Consider the following 22,933-nt stretch of genomic DNA (forward strand, 5'->3'; position numbering starts at 1 on the left):
AGGAGTAAATTTCTTGCGTTATTTCAGCAATTTTATCGGTTCATGACTAGTCATATAAATAATTAGTTTCAGTTTAAGTTAGATATAAATAGAAAGTAAAATTTGACCCCTAGAATATCAAAAGTAGTATTTTTATATATTCCGCACAAATGAAAGAAAAAATAGTTCGAATCCCAAGGTTTAACCCCAAGAAAGTATAGCTATATAGTAGCTATATATAGTTCTGTTATATTTACGTTTTCCTCAGTCAGCCTCTTTGAGATCACAACCATGTCTGGGATGCCTTCAGCGAAATCCACTGTTTTGAAACTTTATAGACGTCTCGAATCTGATGATAATTTTGATATCTTTATCCATTACTTCTGTATGTGAAATGCGGTCGATTTTCCTCACGCCCTCTAACATTCTCGGATGAACAGAAAAAAAATTGCGTTCCTCTTTTTAATCTAAATTCATAATAATAAAACACGAAGCACAGGTGTATCTGTGTGTTTAAGAAGTTCGCTTTGGAACGGATCGGTATTGATGTCCGTCCCATTGCTCGGTATCTTGTGCAATGTCTTGTACAATAATCTTGGGCCAGGAAATATTTGTGAACAGGTTTGATAGCCGGAAATTGTACGGAAACTCGCGTTTACTATGTGTGTGTTTTGTTGCGCTTTGTCTCTCGATATTGGCTTGTCTGCATCCCCGAAAATTAATGATTCAATAAAGACAGAATGTTACAATAATTACCAGACTTTAAAATAATCACTGTAATCGATCTTATGGGCTAGAAATATTAAGGTGCTACACCAGCAGAGTAGTAGTCTTAAGGCTGAGACAAGTAACATTAGAAAATATAATGCCTTGATATTTCTGATTTATTAAACATTGAACATACTTCTAAAATAACGTAAATCTACAGTTATTAGAAAAAAGAATAAGTTTTCAAAATGTAAAGTCACGTGAACTCAACAAAATGAAAGTTCGACAAACTTCCAAATCTCAAGTGAGTAATACAAATCGGTGCCAAGAAACACTATTGCTTTAATAAGAGACGGAGAGAAGCCAATTAGAATCTCATTGATATGATATATATATAGGCTGCTTATCTATTCTTCGTTTTCTTTCGCTTTTTGTTTTTGTTTCCTTTTTTTGCTTTCTTCCTCTTTAACTGACAGCATTGATAGGACTATCAAATAATCCGGTTCAAAAATAATCACGTGAACAATATCTACAGAATCTTCTACTGCCTCAGATTTATTTCCTTTATTTTCACAATCACAGTAAAAATAATATTTTGTTGTACAGAATACATTGAATGAATCTGCGTTCTTGTCTATTGAATATAAGCTTTAGCAAACGACTCCAAGAGAGGATTTACTCCAGTGACTTAGAAGTAAGTTGTCTGCATTATTTCTTGTTTCATTACATTTCCTGATTTATTTTACACAATAGTACATTTAATATGATTTCATTAGTTGTATTGTTCAGATTATTCAATAATGAAAATAATATTTAATTAAAATTATCACAAACGGTTATTTAATTAATACATTTGTTTACGACAAAAACAGCTTTCATAAACAAATCTACATTAGAAATTTCTATATTAGTTTGTTTATTGATTTAGTTTTCGAGTAAATATAAATAAAACATCCAAATTTCAGGAAAATTGTTCATTTGCTTTCTGAAAAATATCGTTTTGGTCCTGATTCTGTGTTCTTCTATAGGTCATAAATAATTCAATATGAGTTTTGAAATTATAAAATAACTGTACTGACTAATTTAATTTTATTCATATATTTTAAGTTTTGTAATGTTATAAGCTAAACTATTTTCAAATAAATAGATAAACGCACTTATACACACAAGCATGCATATATATATATATATATATATATATATATATATATATATATATATATATATATATATATATATATATATGTATATATATATATACATATATATATATATATATATATATATATATATATATATATATATATATATATATATATATATATATATATATATATATATGTATATATATATATACATATATATATATATATATATATATATATATATATATATATATATATATATATATATATATATATATATATATATATATATATATATATATATATATATATATGTATATATATTTATATATACATGTGTGTGTGTGTGTGTGTGTGTGTGTGTGTGTGTGTGTGTGTATGATTAGTGATTAGGAAGGGAGGAAATGGTAATGTAGTGCCATCGGAATGCCAATTAAGAGTATAAATAGTACTTGACAAAATATTCATCATCCAACTTACCTTTAACACTGACATCTCTGCTGTCTATATCACTGCAAGACTCAGTTCCTACATATAAATTTGCAGAATAAACTAAAGAAAATAAAAATACTTGGAATATTTAACCAAATTCTTTCATGCTCATCTAAATTGAAAACAAATAGTAAATAATTAATGTTTTCGAATATAGGAACAATGTCTCGATATTTTTAAAGGTAAAACAATACAAATAGACATTACGCAAAAATATAACATTTTACACAAAGTTCATAAATGATCATTCATATATATATATATATATATATATATATATATATATATATATATATATATATATGTGTGTGTGTGTGTGTGTGTGTGTGTGTATGTGTGTGTGTGCGCGCGTGCGTATGTGCATGTATATATATATCAGTATACACAAGTTCTGAGGAAATTTACGGAAGTCTATTCAGCATGTCATGTGTTTCTTTGTCAAAAATACAAGAATAATTTAATGAAGGATGATTAAAAAGTATGACGTTTTGAGATAATTAATAATAAGTAGAACAGAATTAGAATTAAATTTTTTTTTTTTTATTATTTCAAATATTTAAGCGAAAAGTGTACAAGAAATTTTCTTACAGACTTGTTGGTGACCTGTTATTCATTTTTTGCTATATCCATTATATTCTATGGGTTGAGAGCCAGTTGGATGATAGTAGTCATACTAGTAATTTTAGAATATACTCAAAATAATCTAGTCTACACAAAAAAGATTGAGAATCAGATGTACTGATATTTATGGTCATAAATCTCAAATACCTTCAAATTTTGAGGAAATTCTAATAGAAATTTATCATTTTGCTTTATTGTTGTATTATTAACTGAGTGTAAGACAGGCCTATTGTAGATAAAATTATTATAAAATCTGTTGCATATAGTTGTTGAAGAATTCTAATTGACTCTACAACTGAATTGCTTGTTGTTCTATAAATTTAAATGTAAAACACAATATGATTTCACAAATTAAAAAACAATAATGGTGCATTTATATGTTAAATATATACAGTGATCTGATGAGCCCACTTAAATAATGTACAAGGTTGTGCTAAAAGTGACCTTTTTGATATTAGAAAGTTATACAAAGTTTTAAAGAAAAGAGTAATTATACAGAATCTATAGAGTTTTACGTTATATCATTCTTATATAATATTCTCTGTATATTTCTTACAAAAAGTATTTGTCCGCCGAGGAATCATCTATTAAATAATATACATGACGAGTTATAAATGACGGTCAATTCATAATTTTCTTAAGTAAATCTATCAATAACGAACCTGTAATGACTACTGGAAACAGTTGTAAGTCAACTTTATTGCAATAAAGAAGAATATACAATGACCATTATTTATGCATTGTCTTGTATATCACCTTGAGTAAAACCCAGTATAACTGGAGCACAGGTTTACAATATGGAATGGTGATGAAGTATAATCTAGGAGCTTGCCACAAGTATATGCAGAGTTCTTTACAAATCTAAAAAAATATTGCTAGCCTAGTGTACTAACAGAAGCTTATAGAATATTTTGTCTGCATTGGTTATCCCTCTATAATAACGTTGATTAAATATCATATATATATAATTATATCTGTGTATGTGTGAGTGTGTCTGTGTCTGTATGTTTGTGTGTGTATTCATGTATGTATGTATGTCTTCAGTGTGTCCCAGAATTAACTATCTATTTCAATGAAATCAGGAAAATTTCAAAAAAAGAACTGACAGAATTTTATGCTTATTACTTAATTATATCAAAAGAAATCAATTTATAAATCTTACGTTAAAACTTAATTGTAAATTTTCAACATGTGCTCGATCTGTACCCTGCAAATTTCAAATCTATCCTTAGCGTTGCGAAACACATTTCAGGCGTTGTCATCTGCACTGCTAACTTAATGCGTGTTTTAAGGTCAGTTTAACTATTACTCCATCCCGAGAATGGAAGAAGAGAAAATGATTGCATCCACATTGAAAAAACGCTGTGGTGAACAGATAAGGTAGATCCAACAGGAATGAAAAAAAGATCATTAAAAATATCTAAAGATTATAAAATTATAAGCAAAATTAAATAAAAACGTATGCACTTTTAACGCATATCAAATTTGATAAATAAATAAATAAATAAAAGTGAATTTTAAAAAATATTGTCCGATTTCATTTAATTACATTGTTAATTCTGGGACACCCTGTATAAATATATATATATATATATATATATATATATATATATATATATATATATATATATATGTATAAATCGTTATTCTGCTAACAACATAATAGAGTACAATATAAAGTTTTACCCTGTGCTATCCAGTAGTAGTATTATACGTACTTCCAGGTTTGCTTTGGGCATTTGTTGTGTGGGAATAGATAATTGAAAAAATTGGAGTCAACGAGGAGTACGATTGGACATTTATTTTTTAATCGCTGCAATTGTTTCCACGCAACGCAGTTCACGAAGCATGCAAGTACTTGTTTATACCACTGATTCCTTGCATTATGAGATCTAGTTCTGTTTCCTCAGTCGATTTGTAAATATTGTCTCCGTAAGTTCAAAATCCTCGGTTTCAACAACATCTCTGTCTGTCGTGTAATGTGTAATTAATTCAAATGAGTAAAATTTGTCGGCAAAATAAGTTTAAGACCGTACCAACATTATTTTGTTTGAATTGAGAATTCACGGCACAAATGATCAATGAACAAAAATTTATTAGTCGTATTTAGTTTCATAGCTATTATTTTCAATTACAGCCTTACAACGGCAGGATATGGAGTTCGACAAATGAGCACAGAAATCACCTGAAATGTTCTGCTATTTTTCTGCGATAAAATTATATAACTGGGACAAATTTGTTAGTTTTTTAGTATGAACTCTTTTTGAAACATAATTCCATAAATTTTGTATCGGATTCAAATCCGGGCTCTGCGGAGGCCACTCAATAACCACCAAATTATTGCGCTAAAAATATTTCAAAACTTGCCTAGTCTTATGAAAAAGGCAATTGTCCTGCTGGAAAATAGATCCCGATGGCATCTGATTTTTTACATATGGCAGCACATTTTCATATACTAATTGCAGATAGCCTACATTGTTCACTCTGCCATCAACCGTAACAACTGGACCCGTACCTAAGCTGCTGAACGCGGCCCACGGCATAACCCCTCACCTGCCGCTTGCGCTGTTTTCTTGACACTTAGAATGGAATTCTTAAGTTGGACGGCGCCTAACATAAATCTTTCCGTCTAATTCAAAGATGCAGAAGTGGGATTCGTCGCTCCAAAGTACTTTTGACCAGTTTTCAGCTGCTCATTCAGTATGACTTTTAGCTAACTTGATCCCCTTCCACCGGTTCGTCTCAGAAATTATCAGCTTCTCTCGAGCGATACGGCTGAACAGTCCACATTCTTTTAGGGGGTTTCTGACAGTTTGTGGTGTAAAACTGTTGTCAGTTTCATGAGATAATTGCTTGCAAATGTCCACTGCTGTTAGCATTCGGTTACCCTCAGAGAGTCTATGAATTCGCCGATCCATCTGTACTGTTGTTTTTCTCGGAGCGCCTGTTCTTTGTCGATATTTGTATTGACCAGTGACTTGATAAAGCTTCCCTACTTGAACCCAAGGCGTCTTGCTGTATCCTAATTGCTTGCTCATGAAGGACACATTTTGCTGTTGAAGCAATGCGATCTTTAATCTAGTAACTGGGCTGATACCAGACGCTTTTCCATAGCGAATTAATGTGTAACTGCTCGATTATTAAATAAAACAATGCAGTACGACAAGCCATATGACCACACATTTGGCTTATCAATTTGCATAATCTTGGTATGGTCTTAAACTAATTTTGCCGACAATTTCTAATCATTTGAATTAATTTCACATTAAAGTTATTCGAATTGTAGAAAGATATATAACGCCTATATCATTCGAAAGAGAAAAAATTCTACATAAATTGGAAAATATAAAATAATTTTTACAGTTTTGTTAAAAATATATTAATGGAGGAATAGAACTGACATCATCGGTCTTAAACTTATTTTGGACAGTGTAGCTCGAAAGCACAAATTACTTTGCCATATTATTATATTCAGTGGATACACATCTTCATTTATTTGTAATTTACAACATTTGATGAAGTTGTTTATATAATTTTTTTCTTTTTGTATCAAGTTGTTTCTTATTTTGCTGCTCATTTACATGTTCAAGTGTATTATGTGCTACAGAAAATACATGCAACTTACCCATTGCAGACTTACAAGGGCACACTACACGTAAGAATACCGACTTTTTATGATGTGTTTTATTTACTTCTGTTGATAGATATCCATGTTTGACATGCTTTACCTTCGTATACGTGAGTCCTTCTGTGCGTGCGTTTGTACACATATTATGTGTGAGTACATTATCTGCAGCTCTACGTACACACACACACACACACACATATATATATATATATAACTTTTTATATGTATGTATACATATGAAAAGTTATTTAAGTGAAATAACAACTGACAATTAGCTTAGAAGCTAATTTTTTAAATCGTGAATATTTTTTTATACACCAGAATGCATAATTCCAATCAAAAAGCTTTTATCCTAATATTGTGTGAGAGTTGTTTTTCAATCATAATTTAATTTTTGTAATATTCATTTTCGTTCTTGTAAGTGTTACTTAAATCACAAACATAGATTTATATTTCAAAAAAAAAAATATGACAAAAGGAAAACGTTCATAGCGTGGTAGAGTCTCCTGAACAAACGTGACATATAAGATATATGTTATTCTTGTTCCTTTTGAAGATTTGCTTAACATTTATGAGCAGGGATGAAATTGTCGGGAGAAATGAGAAGGAAAGACTGGACATAGTTTCTATTGTGGTGATTCATGAATTAGACATCATGAGCGATAAGAGAATAAGAGTTAAATGAGAATGTATAAGTGGGTTAGCATTATCTGACAGCGTCGCAGAAGAGAAAGGCTCATTAAAGTAGTGGTAAAAAATAGAAAGAAGATGCGTTTCACCAGTAAACTAAAGGTTGGAGCGTATCTGAGATTTACTTTAGGTAGTCAGCGCTTTTATGGATGTGGTCTAGGATATCTCGGTTTGTAGCAGCTGTACCGTCCAGGTTTCAGATATTACTCTACTGTAGCCCTCGCCTGAGCATTGGGTAGTATCAATAGTTATTGGGATCTGATGTATCTCCTGATTATGAACGATTGTAACAATGTGAACAATATGTGTGTGCTTGTTTGTGCTTGAGAATATATATACCTATATGTAAACGGGGTGAACTACATCCATCTATACAAAATTAAGAGCATCTGAGCTACGTAAACCTCAGAATTCAACACCACACCATATTTTGTGTATTGTCTTGGCTGTTTGTGACGGATAGGTGATCTCACCTATTTCTATTAGAATAGAAACTCAGCGAAAACAATGTTTTCTTCATACCATACTTTGTATGACAGACACAAACACCAATAACCAATATATTAAAAATCAGAATAGACAGAAAATAATGCTACGGATAGATGAAAGTACCATTTGGAATGGAAGGATTCAAGGTGCATGTTGTAAATGATAAACAATTGGAAGCTTGACTTTATGCAATACAGGTATATACTAAAAGTATATGAGAAATCGTGCCAGAAAACGAGTTGAGGCAAGCTTAAAAAGAAGAAATTAATTAAGAACATTCATGTCAAGTTGGTTAATTATAGATTGATAAATGGACCGAAAACTGACTAACACATTCTTACAAATCAATAATATATACCGATCACAACTAAAATTAAACATTAGGGCCTAATGTCTTATATGAATTATACTTAAATATAAAACAGAATTTTTTTTTATCGAGTTATAGGAATGAGCTCTCTATTTCTCCAAATAAAATTCAAAACATTCTCAACTCGATGGATAATGTAGGAACAAGAGGTGACAGAAGAAAAAGAAAAATAATGATAATGTTTAGAATATACCATACAGAATTCGAGAGATAAAATAATTGTTTTGTACGAATTCAGGAAGATAGTTGCCTAAGATAACTAGGAAGCTAATATCAATTCTAGAACTACAAATTACGTGTAACGAAGATCAAGCCAAAACTGCTACGATTAGTTATCAAACACGAGCAAAACAAAACAAAAATGTGTTTACTGCATTCAGATAATCAAAAACAGCACAGCAATGACTGACTGAGATAAGAAAGAGAGAACTGAAATTAATGAAAAATGTCAAAAGTAGGCTTGCAATGGTGATACATTATGCAAACTTAAAACAATTGCTTGAGACGCTGAAAGAGTATTAGAGCACCGAATACATTGCTTTCGGTCAATCATTCTCTTTCTCTATTCTCAAAGTCAAAATACCACCGAGATCACCAATGACGCAAATCATATTGTTGTCAATAATTTTTCTGTTCATTTAGGATCGCTCCCTTTCTCTATATTTTTGCCTTTCTCTCAGCGTTTTGCCGAAATCATCTGTAGACAAGCCTAGAGTGAGATGGGCTCAATCAGGTTCAAAACTACCCAAGACACACCGGATGTCACAATGTTAATCTCTATGACACCGTTATGGATTAAAGACACAAGATAGATTTCCACGTGAAAAATACATAAAATAATGGACAGGGGTTAAGAGGAAGATTCCGACCTGAGGGAGAAGTGTCCTCAATTTCAGTAGATCTTCAAAGATTTATTATAATCTGTACGTAGAGCAGTAGATTAGATCAAGTAAACGCTGAATGTACGGGTGCAAAACAATTAACCATATTGGTATTGGCACCGTAATCTCACCCAACCAACAAAAAATGCATCTACAAACATGAAAGAGAGATGAGGGTTCATTTACTGGGGACTGTGTTAGGATTATCAACTAATAAGAGAGAAGGGCATTATATAAATACAACAAAGATACCCTCTGATGACAAAGCGAAAATACTCTGGGATATGCTACACGACATAGGCACAGACATCAAGGCAAGTGATCAGATAGTGATATGGAAGACTATGACAGCTTCCTAACCTAAGCATCAGTGTACACAAACGATAATATATCACTGAAAGAAAGGGTGAATTTAACTTAAACAGAATACCTGAAGATAGAGATATCCTGAATGTGAGGAATGAAAGCAGAAATAATATCTATTATAAAAGCTTTTAGCGAATGATTTAAAAAAGTAACGTGCAGAAAAATAAACTTTGCAAACATCCAGTCACACAAATAAGCGTAAAATAGAATTAGTAATATTGAGTACTGCAGTCAGCTTACGTATATTGCTGTCACAATATAAAACAAAATACAAAATCAAAACAGAACATTACACTAACCTAAATAGCACAGTGCTCATTCTAAATAGAAGGAAGTCTACTGATCAACAACAACAACAATAAGAAGAATAATACTACTAATAATAATAACAATAATAATAATAATAATAATAATATTAATAATAATAATAATAATAATAATAATAATAATAATAATAATAATAATAAAAGTAATAATAATATTGATGATGATAATGATAATAATAAACGCCCTCATGCAATACCAGGCAGTGGATCCCATGGTTTCTGATCTTAACTGATTCCAAGTGTTATCTTGTATATGAATTGTCTTGGTATAAAAGAAAGGCTACAGCAAATATTCTGCTCAATTCCACAGATTTGCTTGTCAGCTGTTTGATCTTAACCAGTTGAGCATGTTCCTTAGTGGCTGACGATATGTACATCTCTGCCATGTGTTGAGAGGAATTCTTTGGGGTTTGGATAATTCACTGAAATCATGGTGTTTCGTTCAACCTCCTTGAACAATCGTACGAATCAAGACATGATAGAGTTAGCCAATATTTACATGTCGGCATTATAAAACCAAAACTACTGACAAATGGAAGAAGTACTACCCTGTGATTGTAACTGAGGGAGAAAATGTAACAATTCTTTGAGATTTTCTAGTACATAGAGACTGGACCATCAAAGCTCATAAACCAGGTATTGTCGTGAAAGACCAACTCAAGAAAGTCTGCTTATTGATTGATATTAGCATACCTTGTGACAATAATATCTCGACAAAAGAGTTTGATAAGCTCAGAAAATACAAAGATTTGCTGAATGAAATCGAAAAGATGTGGCACCTCCAGATGCTTACAGTCGATCACGGCGAAATTCCAACCCAGAAAGCAAAGCAGGACGAAATGTTGCTAGGAATTTTGTCTGGCATTCTAACGATTCTGCCAGCATGCAGCCCTTACTTTCAAGACTTGGGGAAAGTCATTAACTTTTAGTGAAACGAGAAAATCAATAATATTGACACTGATACTTGACTGATACTTATTTTATCGACCCCAATGAGCGAAAGGCAAAGTCGGCCTCAGCAGAATTAGTACTCGAAAGATAATGACAGCAACAAATACCACGAATCATTATCTCCAACGAAGTATGTTCGTTGGAGAGTTCTATTTAATTACATCCAATCCAATGGTGAACTGATAATATATTTCTTTGACTAAGGAGGATTAAAAAACAAAGTTAAACTCTGTAAGATTTAAATTCACATTCGAGTAAAGAACCGAAACACATAGCATAAGACATTATTTGTCTAGTGAGTGAATCGCCACTGTTACAGTAATAAAGCTAACAATTTTGGGGGATGGGATTTGCTGATACTATTGACACTAGTTCTTAACTGGTACCTAAATCTATCGCCACTAGAAGGATGAAAGGCAAAAATTATGACGGTAGGATTTGAAATCAGAACGTAATGAGCCGGAAGAGGAACAACCGCAAATCATTTCTTATACACTCTATTCTACGTAGACTATTTGGGTAGTCAGGCAACGCTGGAATACTATTAGTTCCGCTGATAATTGAATACTGTTTGGCGATCATAGTTTTATGTGCAATATTCAAAATGGCTGATGGCAAATGTTTTCCATAGAATCAGAATGATTTCACGCTCTCCCTCAGAAACCACTACACCATCCACCCAGCCTTTTGTTGTTCATTAATATTTCAGTAATTTGAACATAAAAATTATTCACCAGTTTTAATATACACACACATACATACACACACACACATCTATTAAGTCACGCAGTTTCAGTATTTCAGCTATAGCAATCCAGAACCTTTGTATCTGATAATGGTATGTCAGTGGGCTGATAGCAAAGTGCTTAAAATTTTCCGTCATTAAATTGCTTCTTTTTTATGGACTGAAATGTTTTTTATTACCAATGCAGTGATTGCAAGAGTCTGCCTGTATATTTGAGATCATGTCTAGCATACCTTCTATAAAGAACAAGCTTGACATTGTTATTTGAGAGATCCAGTCAAAATCGGCATTTTCTCTGAAAGAGCATAGTTCTTGTGCCTATCTGACGTTTGTCACAAATGTCAGCTAAAGTCCAACTTTCTCAGCAATACCGAGATGAAATAGTTTGCGACACAGCATGCAGTAGTGATCTTTTTCAAAATGCTTCTCCCTCAATACGCCACTATCTGCACAACAAACAACTATCTTCATAAGTGGTCACGTCAACAAGGTGCGACTATAATTCTTTCTCTTGAATACGGAGGTTTTAAAATGTTAATTGACGAAAGAGCTCTATTATTTTCAAATATGAAATACGCTTAAGATGTACAAATTGGAACGAAGTTGCAGTTAATGGAAGAAGTGAAAAACAGCATTAATAATTCAAAAGGAATAATAAAAGCAGAAAAAAAATTCAAATAATGATTTCCTCCTAAACTTGGTGAATAAAATACGAGTAAAAAATGAAATGGATGTATCGCAAGATGAGTTCAGGAAATGCGTATATGCTTTCTCAAATTGTCGCGGGGAAATGAAACTTATGAATTATAGTAAGAATTATTGAAAGAACTACGTTATTGCTTGAAGGAAAGCTGCTTTGTAATTTAATTATAAAAATATAATAAGTCGTTGTAAAATAGAAATTTTAAAGTATAACAGGGTGCTGAAAAATACATGTGATTTGAATAAATAGATGTTACAGGAGTAATGACTTCCTGAAATTTCTAAAGGTTTTAGAGTTCGTAAACAGTTTAGGATCGTAACAAGTATATTTATGTGTATGAAGGTAGCATAGAGTGTTTAATAATGATTAATTTTAGTGCTATTTGAATGGGATACGATAATATAATAATATTATGCCATAGAAAATAATAAAGACGTCATGATCAAATTATCAAACAGTTAATCAGGGATTAAAAGAACTAGGTAAAGGAAATAAAGCAGTTTTATGTTGAAGAAAACAAGAAATGAGAACAAAATAAACTAAAAGAAATAGTGAAATCGGTTATTAGATATAATATATAAATATGATTAAACATATGAACTTAAATATATAAGGACATATGAAGAATGGAGATGAAATACATAAACAGTATAGTGAAGTCAAATCATAGGGGATTAAGTGAAATGCAATGAAATAATGAGGAGAGTGATTGATTAATATAAAGGACATAGAAAGGGAATCAAGACTGAGAACACAAATGAACAAAAGAAATGTGCGTACGCATTCAGAGATTTCAGAAAAGGTTTCCGCTGATTAATAATCTGAGAAATGGGAACATAGTAATTATGGTTCACCGAGTTAAAAGAGATTGATAAATTAAGCACTTCATTAATCTTCATTGAATAAGTATGTGGACTAAGGTAATGGATTCATAGATACCAAGCAGAATGAGCAGAAGTAAGGCATAGCCAAATATACCAAAAAGGTGTAAGGCGTACAAATATAACAGAAAATGGCAAATATTAGGAGCCAGATAAGAGATGGCTTTCTTGAGTTTCAGGTGAAAGATAATCAATAATACGTTAGACATTAATATATTTCTCGAAACAATCTCTTGCTAATATGAACTTTCGACGGTGCCTTTACTCATTTGACAGCGGCCATGCTGGAGCACCACCTGTAGTCGAAGAAATCGACCGCAGGATTTATTCTTTGTAAGCCTAGTACTTATTCTATCGGACACTTTTTGCCGAACCGTTAAGTTACGGGGACATAAGCACACCAGCATCGGTTGTCAAGCGATGTTGGGGGGACAAACACAGACACACAAACATATACACACACATACACACACACACACACACACACATATATATATATATATATATATATATATATATATATACATATATACGACGGGCTTCTTTCAGTTTCCGTCTACCAAATCCACTCACAAGGGTTTGGTCGGCCCGAGGCTAAAGTAGAAGACACCTGCCCAAGGTACCACGAAGTGGGACTGAACCCGGAACCATGTGGTTGGTAAGCAAGCTACTTATCACACAGACACTCCTGTGCCTGATAAATATGTTTAAGATTTGAACATAAGAAATTATAAGTAGGACTTAAGGACGTGTCGTTTAAATAATGAATATTTAGTGCATTTTTTGCTGATTTTTCTATTTTTCTATCACAAAGCAGTGCATTATATATATATATATATATATGTGTGTGTGTGTGTGTGTGTGTGTGTGTGTGTGTGTGTGTGTGTGTGTGTGTGTGTGTGTGTGTGTGTGTGTGTGTGTGTATGTATGTATGTATGTATGTATGTATGTATATACAATTTTAAAATAGAATAGAATCTTCATAAGAATTTATCAAGTAGTTAGCGTGAAAAACCTCAAAAGGAAAAATTTATTAATTATTCCCTTTAAATATATTTATTTATATTATGCGCATTACTATACATAAATGCCTCACGCTAGGAGGGACTCTTAAAGGCAAAACTGCCATAAGAAACACATTGTACCGAACGCGGGGGAATGCAACTCTCGCGTTCGGTACAATGTGTTTCTTATGGTAGTTTTGGCTCTAAGAGTCCCTCCTAGCGTGAGGCATTTATGTATAGTAATGCCCTTAATATAAATAATATATATATATATATATATATATATATATATATATATATATATATATATATATATATATATATATATATATGTGTGTGTGTGTGTGTGTGTGTGTGTTTATATTATTAATAAATTCATAAACTTATCAATAATATACTCAGGAAATCAATATTTAATATTTCGAAAGATATATATCCAATATGACATGGTAATATAATAAATTTAAAATTTAAAATATAAATATACGAAATATAAATATAAATATGTATAAAAACATGAATGTAGATAAATATACGTGTGAATATAAATGCGTATAAAAATTTATGCGTAATTAAGCATGAATATTGTAAAGTCTAAAATATAAAATACAAAAACCTAAAATTTTAGGTTTTTTATATTTTATATTTTAGACTTTACAATATCCATGCTTAATTACGCATGAATTTTTATACGCATTTATATTCACACGTATATTTATCTACATTCATGTCTTTATACATATTTATATTTATATTTCGTATATTTATATTTTAAAATTTTAAATTTATTATATTACCATGTCATATTGGATATATATCTTTCGAAATATTAAATATTGATTTCCTGAGTATATTATTGATAAGTTTATGAATTTATTAATAATATAAAAACACATATATACACATTTATTTGCTCAAAATAATTGAGCACTCAATATAAGTTCAGTTATATATTCTTTTAGAATATTACTTATAAAAGTTATATATATATATATATTTCTGTATGTATATATACATATGTCTAAATATGTACACTTATATATGCATATATATACATGTATATACACATATACACACATAATCAAATACGTATGCACGTATGTTCATACATGCATATGGACAAACTTATATATTCATGCATATATCCCTGCATGCATATATGTGTTTATGTAAGTACATGTCAATGTTTAACATAAAAGAATTTAAAATGACTTTGTTTTGCATTGTATGCTTCCGTAGATTTGTTGTGGTAGGTTGCCGGAACTTTTTATGTCTGTATCTATGGGTACATGTCCGTGATCTTGTGTGCCTGTGAGTAGGTGTGAATTTAGTTTGTTAAATATGTTTAAGCGTGGAGGAAACAAAAGGTCGGTAAAAATATGAATTTAAGCATAGCACGCGGGGGATCGACTCTATAAATTGTTCATCTGGGAAGCGTATCGAATTGAAAGCAACAAATAATTAACTTTAATGAGGCGTCTACGCGACATTTTTTGCAAGTGGAGAATTTAGGTGAATGGCATATCTAAATAGAAAATCCTGCGCTTATTTATTTAATAAACATACTACCAGGCTAATCATCAATATAAAATGAGCTTTCTCTCACAACAATAAAGCTGGATTATATGGCATCAGGTCATACTAGAAAAATCGGTTAATTTAATAATCATATCCTTTATTAAATTATCTCAATAATAGGAAATGTGCAAGTGATTTAGTTTTAGTTGTAATGGTTGAGTGGGAGTTACAAGGGTAATAGTTAGAGAAAAATAACGTTAAAGCCATATACGTTATGTAGGGCAGGCTACGGAAGTATAATTAAAGAGAAATAGAAATAAATGTACATTTTTCATGTTAGGTAGCAAGATCATAAATTTATGACATTAAGAAGAAATGCTGTAAGGTATAATGTATTGGAAATCCATTAAATAGACCGATACATATCGTGTGTGTCCGTGTGTATACATACAAATCATGGTCCAAACCCTTGGATGAAACTACTAAATGAGAAAAAAAACAACATACAAACATGCATATACAGACAGACAGACAGATAGATAGATTTATGACTTTATGCGAAATTGAAACACCGGTTTGGGATTTATGAAGCGTCTTACTACGTGATATTCTCGAAACTTATCAGATTTTTCGCTCGGTGAAGAGTAAAATTTAACAAGCAGATATATATATATAAGATTTAAAATATTGGTATAAATTGTTAAACGCACCAAAGAATCTTTATTTTCCCTCTGACAGCCACCAAAATTCTTTCTAAATATATCTAATATTTGATAAGATGTATATATTGAAACCTTTTATATTTTATTAACCATTCTCTAAAATATGCACCTGTGCCCTTCGCAACTTTATTTACATTTTTGAATTATATTTTTTTATTTGGATGAGCTCCTAACCACATAAAAGTATTTTGAAATACATATATTATATATAACATATACAGATATACGTATGTATGTTTGTATGTATGTATGTATGTATGTATGCATATATATATATATATATATATATATATATATATATATATATATATATATATATATATATATATATATATATATATATGTATGCATGTATGTATGTATGTAAGTACGTATGTATATATGTATATAACGAATGAAGGAAACGGAAAATGGTGTGATATATTGCCCGTGGCTACGTCCTAAGTTCAAATTCCAGCCAGGTCGACTTTACCTTTCATCCTTTCAGGGTCGATGAAATAAGTACTAGTTGAACAATGGAGTCGATGTAATCGTCTCATCCCCTCCCCCCAAATTGCTGCCTTTGTGGCAAAATTTGAAACCATTATTAACAATTTTACAAAATCATAATAATAGGATATTATGTCTGTTGTGTTAAAACTAGCATTTTCATGCGTTACGCAATCACCAGGTTTGTGCAGAAGTAGTAATAATTGTATTCCAAGATGAAAAACTGTTGGGAAGTGATTAAATTTTCCCTTTAAATCCTTCCGATGGGCTCCAGCAGGCTGAATCATACAAATAGTATTTTGGCCAATCAGTATCTGGCTTAGATGTTACGGTTTTGTGAGCGTGGCAACTAATTTTAAACTCTATATATGTATACACACACACACACACACACACACACACACATATATATATATATATATATATATATATATATATATATATATATATATATATATATATATACAACGGGTTTCTTTCAGTTTCCGTCTACCAAATCCACTCACACGACTTTTGTCGGCCCGAAGCTATAGGAGAAGACACTTGCCCAAGGTGCTATACAGTGGGACGGAACCTGGAACCATGTGGTTGGTAAGCAAGCTACTTACCACACAGCCACATAAATACAAACACAAACAAGCACACAAACACACGCACACATATAAGGTGATCGGTCAATAAAATGTGGGGTGGACAAGTATCAACTAAATGTCATGCTGCGTGAAATGAAATCTATCTCATTCGTCGAAACCCAAGGAACATAAGTGGGTGTTATCACATTTATCGCAACAGTTCATAATTTTATTGCATTTCTTCTCTAAATACCACAAACTGTGAAAAAATACATTTCGCTCCAATGTATTTATATGCTTCTGTGTGTGTGTGTGTGTGTGTGTGTGTGTGTGTGTGTGTGTGTGTGTGTGTGTGTGTGTGTGTGTGTGTGCGTGCGTGTGTGTTTCCTTTAATGAGCGTTTTTGTAGATATGGACACAACAGATTCGGTTTCGGCCTATAATGCTCTGTTGACCTGAAATCCCTGTGTTGCAATGAACAGAGATAACTTTGTTTTCCTACAGTGCCTCATTATATAATTTTTCTCACCTTATAACCGCAAAAGCAATAACTCAAGTAAATAAAAACACAATATAATTACGACTGATGGGAAAATATTTCCTGTTTTAATATAGCATCCAGGAAGAACATGAATATTGATGTAACACGACGTTTATTTGTAATCAATACATTATTCTCAAATTACGGTAGATGTAATTCATATTCCGACAGCAAAAACAAAAAAATCAACTCTATGGAAAAGTAAGAATTGCGAAGAAACGCAATTTCGTTACATAGGAAAATTATAACTTAAATATATTTCAAATTAAAGTGATGACAACTTTATCTGGAGATCATAAAAATAGTTATATCTCAATAACAAAATACTAACACTTAATCTACTGTATGTTTTTTGTTGAATCTAAGTTTTACGATTTTCGAGTATCATGTAATTTCTTAACTTTTGATGGAAATAATGTATTCGTGGATTAAAATTTAGAAGTATTTATGTTATAATTTCTGCAGTACTTCGTCTGGAAATATGCCTGTAGAAAATGTTCGGTAAAATTCAACAAATGTTGAGGCTTTAATTGGCTTTGTAACGTTTTCCTATTAGAGAACTAGCCTACTATAAATGCTCTCCATGTACCTCGCTTAAAGTACACTGGCATTTACAGATATTACTCCACCTGCGAGCCCAGGAATAAAGTGACACTTATCTGCCGTGTTTTGTATGACTTAGGATGAACACCAAATATTTCAGAATGGATTTCACTAGTAATTTCTCTAAATCTATGCAGACACTTCTAAATATATTGCACAAAGCTTCCCAATTTCGTTAAACCCAACATCATAACGTTTAACTATTAATGTGCCTTAAAGATGAAGGATTACTAATGTTCCACAATTTTTACAACACATTATTTTTCGTCTGGAATAAGTGACGTAGGTTAACCTTTTAATTCTACTTAACGAAAAAACACAAATACTTGGCTAATCTAGATGCAAACTTTCCCAAAGTAAGATGAATTTTATTAATATTACTGCCTATGTAAAGTAGCGAGATGGCAGAGTCGTTAGCGAGCTGCGCAAATTGGTGAACGTCAGTTCGTCCATCTTTGCGTTCCAGGTTCAAATGCCACATGGGTCGACTTTGCTTTTCATCGTCTCGGAGGTCGATAAAATAAGTTCTAGTTGAGCAATGGATTTGATTTTAGCGACTTTCCTCTGAAATTGCTGGCCTTGTGCCAAAATTTGAACTCAGTATGATTAACTATGTAAGAATATATATCCTGATTTCGGTGGAATATTGAACTAGATAGTAGTTTCGGCAAATTTCTAGCTTTACCTTTAAATTCATATTTCAACTGAATTTATGGTATCAGAAGTAAATGGCAAATTGTGCCTTTTGGTGAAGAACTATTTGTGAAATTGTGTTGACATTAATAATAAAAGTGCTTGCAAAACTTAAATGAAACCTATTTAAACTATAATAATTTTTAATAAAGACAACATATCACTTTTGTAAAGGAACTGTAATTCTATACGCTTATATTCCGTTACTATTAGGTGAAAGAAAGACAAAGTCAGTCAGCGTTCGATCAGGATTTGCGCTCAAAATATTAAAAAAAAAAGGCATTCAGACTCAATGCTTGCGTCATGAATCAGGTCTGAATATGAATTTATATATGTGTAATATATGAATACCTTTAATTCATTTAGATGTTTTGCTGATTTTTTTCTTTTTTCAGGAGGAAAACGGCACGAGTACAGATATGATGAAGACTTTAATTATACCGATACTGCTCAGTCTGTTATTTATCACAGACTGTAATGCTTACTATAGCAGCTACAGTAATTTGCCATATCCAGTCAACCGACAAAACAAGCAAAATTACAATTGTAACAACTGCTTCAAGATACGAAACCTTTGCCGTGAGAACTACATGCCTTTCTGGTTTTGCCATGAAACACACTCCAGTTGCTACTATCGCTTCTGCTATCATTATAAAACGTAAGTAAAGTAATAATTCGTTTTTCAGACACATCAGAAACCAATGTAAAATAAATTTGAGCAACAGAGTCACTGCATGGAATTGAAGTAGATTTCTATCACTTGCTCTAGTAACGAGGTGAATGACACAAAGACCAGTTGTGATGTACGCGTCAGTATGTGCCTTTGTGCACACATGTGTGTATGTATTGATGTGCATTGAAGTGTGCGTGTTGAAGCGTGTTTGTTTGGGGAGTGTATATCAAGCCACTGCGATCTTCAGGCGAGAATACACACATACGTATAAATGTTTCCATCTAAATGCCTCCAGCGTGAAACTCTCTATTCGTGAGGCAAAAATTCATTTTCAATAAGTTTACGTGTGTTTGTGCCTGTGTATGTCTATGTATGTAACCCCGAAAAATGACAGAATAGTCATTCCTGTAAGACCTTTCAATATAGGTCTGGTGGACGGCTGGAAAGACATCGCTCTAAACTCCAGTAACAATGTTTTTACCAAAATAATTTCTACAGTTATATTAATTCAACACAAAGAAAAGATAGATGTGTATAATATCATTAGACTGAATTATATGTAGACCCTCTATATTTAAGTTTATATGTAAATATTATAGGTTGTAAACACAATTCTGTGATAAATGGATTCGATTGCTTCACCTACTTTATTATCTCTTCGCTATGTATCGATGAGCGAAGGCGCGTTGCATATTGGTCAGCGGGTATTCGACACACAATAATAAGGTAGTGAGTTCGAATACTTGCACCACGTTGTACCCTTGGGGAAGACACTCTACATCATGTTGCAACAGTCTATTCAGCAGGAAAAAATGAGTTGTATCTGTAATTCAAAGGACCAGCCACGCACACACACACACACACACACACACACACACACACATACACACACACACACACACACACACACACACACACACACACACACACACACACACACACATATATATATATATATATATGAGATGGTGATTTATTATCAATTACAACCTAAAGGCAATATTAATAGCGGTCACAAAAGTGACGGAGGCTGTTGGCTAGCATCGCTTATGCTAAAATAAGAGTTAAATTTACAACCACTAAAGCACTTTACTTAATGATTGCCAAGGTGAAGTAAGTCCCTGGCGTATACAGCCGTATCGCGATTTCGAATTTTGGTGTAGACCATCTTAACTCTCATCAGCGGCTTTTAACACCTATGATTAAGCTCATCTTCCTTTGTCAATCTTATAAGTAAAACCGTTGAAAACATGTGCTGATTTTCAAAACGGTAAATTAAAACAAATTAAATGAGTGGCTTATTAGCAAGTAGAACCTAAAGACAAAATTAATAGTGACGGAGGGTACTGACTAGCACCTCTTATGCAAAACTAACAGTTAAATTAACTCTTTGGAGTTAATTTAACTGAAGCCACTGAAGCACCATACAAGGTAAGTCCTTATTGTATATAGCCGTATCGCGATTTCCTCCACCCTTTGCCAGTCATTAAATGTAGTGGTTTAGTGGCTTTGGAGTTAATTTTACAGTACTCTCCGTCACTCTTGTGACCTATTAATTTTGCCTTTATACACACACACACACACACACATATATATATATATATATATATACAGGTTAGCTGAGTTAGAGGTTAAAATAACCGTCTAAGGGATGTAAGTTTCCATTGTATTACCGGTGTATTACCTATATTTAAACATGGGCAAACATGTTATGCTCATAAATTATAGGTAAGGACAGATAAAAAAATAGGAGTCAAGATTTAAAGAAAACAGAAAATGGAGATATTATAGAAATATTAATATTTCTAAGTCTCTCTAAAGGAGACTACGGCAGCGGTACAGGATATTAATAGTTATCGCCAGGCCAACATGGTAATCCAAAAAATAGAACGAATGCTGCTGTTGATTAGCTCCAAGAGGCCATTGCCTCTAGCTACCTATGTGACACACGAATCTGTGTCCATTATAACCTTCGAACAGGGGAGGTCAGCCACTTCCCCTTGCTGGTCTGGCATCTACAGACTAGTTTCGAGTTATTGCCTCTTATCAATGTAGAGTGGCCGAACCCAGCAGGCGTCACTACTGACCGTCTGTACGAAGGATTATGTTCCTAAATTCAGTGGAATACATCCACTGGTTTTCAAAAATAGAAACATTAATATTTCTAAGTCTCTCTAAAGGAGACTACGGCAACAGTACTGGATATTAATAGTTATCGCCAAGCCAACATGGCAGTCCCAAAAATAGGACTTAGAAATAATAATAATTCTATTTTTCATTTTGATTTCATTCTACTGTATCTTTAGTTTATTTTGTATTTTCCTAAACGACTTCGGACCCCTTACAACATATATATATATATATATATATATATATATATATATATATATATATATATATATATATATATCGTGTGGAGGCACAATGACCCAGTACATATATATGTACACACACATATGTGTATGTATTTACATATATGCATACATTTGTGTGTGTATGTTCTCTTTCCTTTCCTGAGCGTCCAATAATACTATCCATATCACGTCCTCACTTTGTTGTTTTTTTGTTTTTTTGTTATTGTTTTTTTTAACTATATATATATATATATATATATATATATATATATATATATATATATATATACATGTGTGTGCGTGTGTGTGTGTGTGTGTGTGGAGGCGCAATGGCCCAGTGGTTAGGGCAGCGAACTCGCAGTTGTAGGATCGCGGTTTCGATTTTCCGACCGGGCGTTGTGAGTGTTTATTGAGCGAAAACACTTAAAGCTCCGCGGGGCTCCGGCAGAGAGTGGTGGCGAACCCTCCTGTACTCTTTCACCACGACTTTACTCTTTCTTCCTGTTTCTTTTGTACCTGTATTTCAAGGGGCCTACGCTGAATCTCTCCGAGAACTACGTTAAGGGTACACGTGTCTGTGGAGTGCTCAACCACTTACACGTTAATTTCACGAGTAAGCTGTTCCGTTGATTGGATCAACTGGAACCCTTATCGTCGTAACCGACGGAATGCCGTAGTAAGATATATATATATATATATATATATATATATATATATATATATATATATATGGTGTATATATTTGTGTCAATGTTTGTCTGAATCAGGCATACATCTACTTGGAACTGAC

General features: G+C 32.3%; 1 protein-coding gene across 1 annotated transcript in view; it reads left to right on the forward strand.

Moving 5' to 3' along the window:
* The first annotated feature begins 997 nt into the window (after nucleotides 1-997).
* Nucleotides 998-22,933, forward strand: part of LOC106881011 (uncharacterized) — a 29,443-nt gene continuing 7,507 nt past the window's right edge. Inside the window, exons 1-2 of the mRNA XM_089341766.1 lie at nucleotides 998-1,381; nucleotides 19,512-19,774. Of these exons, the coding sequence (XP_089197892.1) occupies nucleotides 19,594-19,774 (181 nt within the window). The 5' untranslated portion in view covers nucleotides 998-1,381; nucleotides 19,512-19,593. The remainder of the gene's footprint in view (nucleotides 1,382-19,511; nucleotides 19,775-22,933) is intronic.

This window comes from Octopus bimaculoides, chromosome 2, assembly GCF_046866305.1.
Source record: "Octopus bimaculoides isolate indiv1 chromosome 2, ASM4686630v1, whole genome shotgun sequence".
Classification (NCBI taxonomy): Eukaryota; Metazoa; Mollusca; class Cephalopoda; order Octopoda; family Octopodidae; genus Octopus; species Octopus bimaculoides.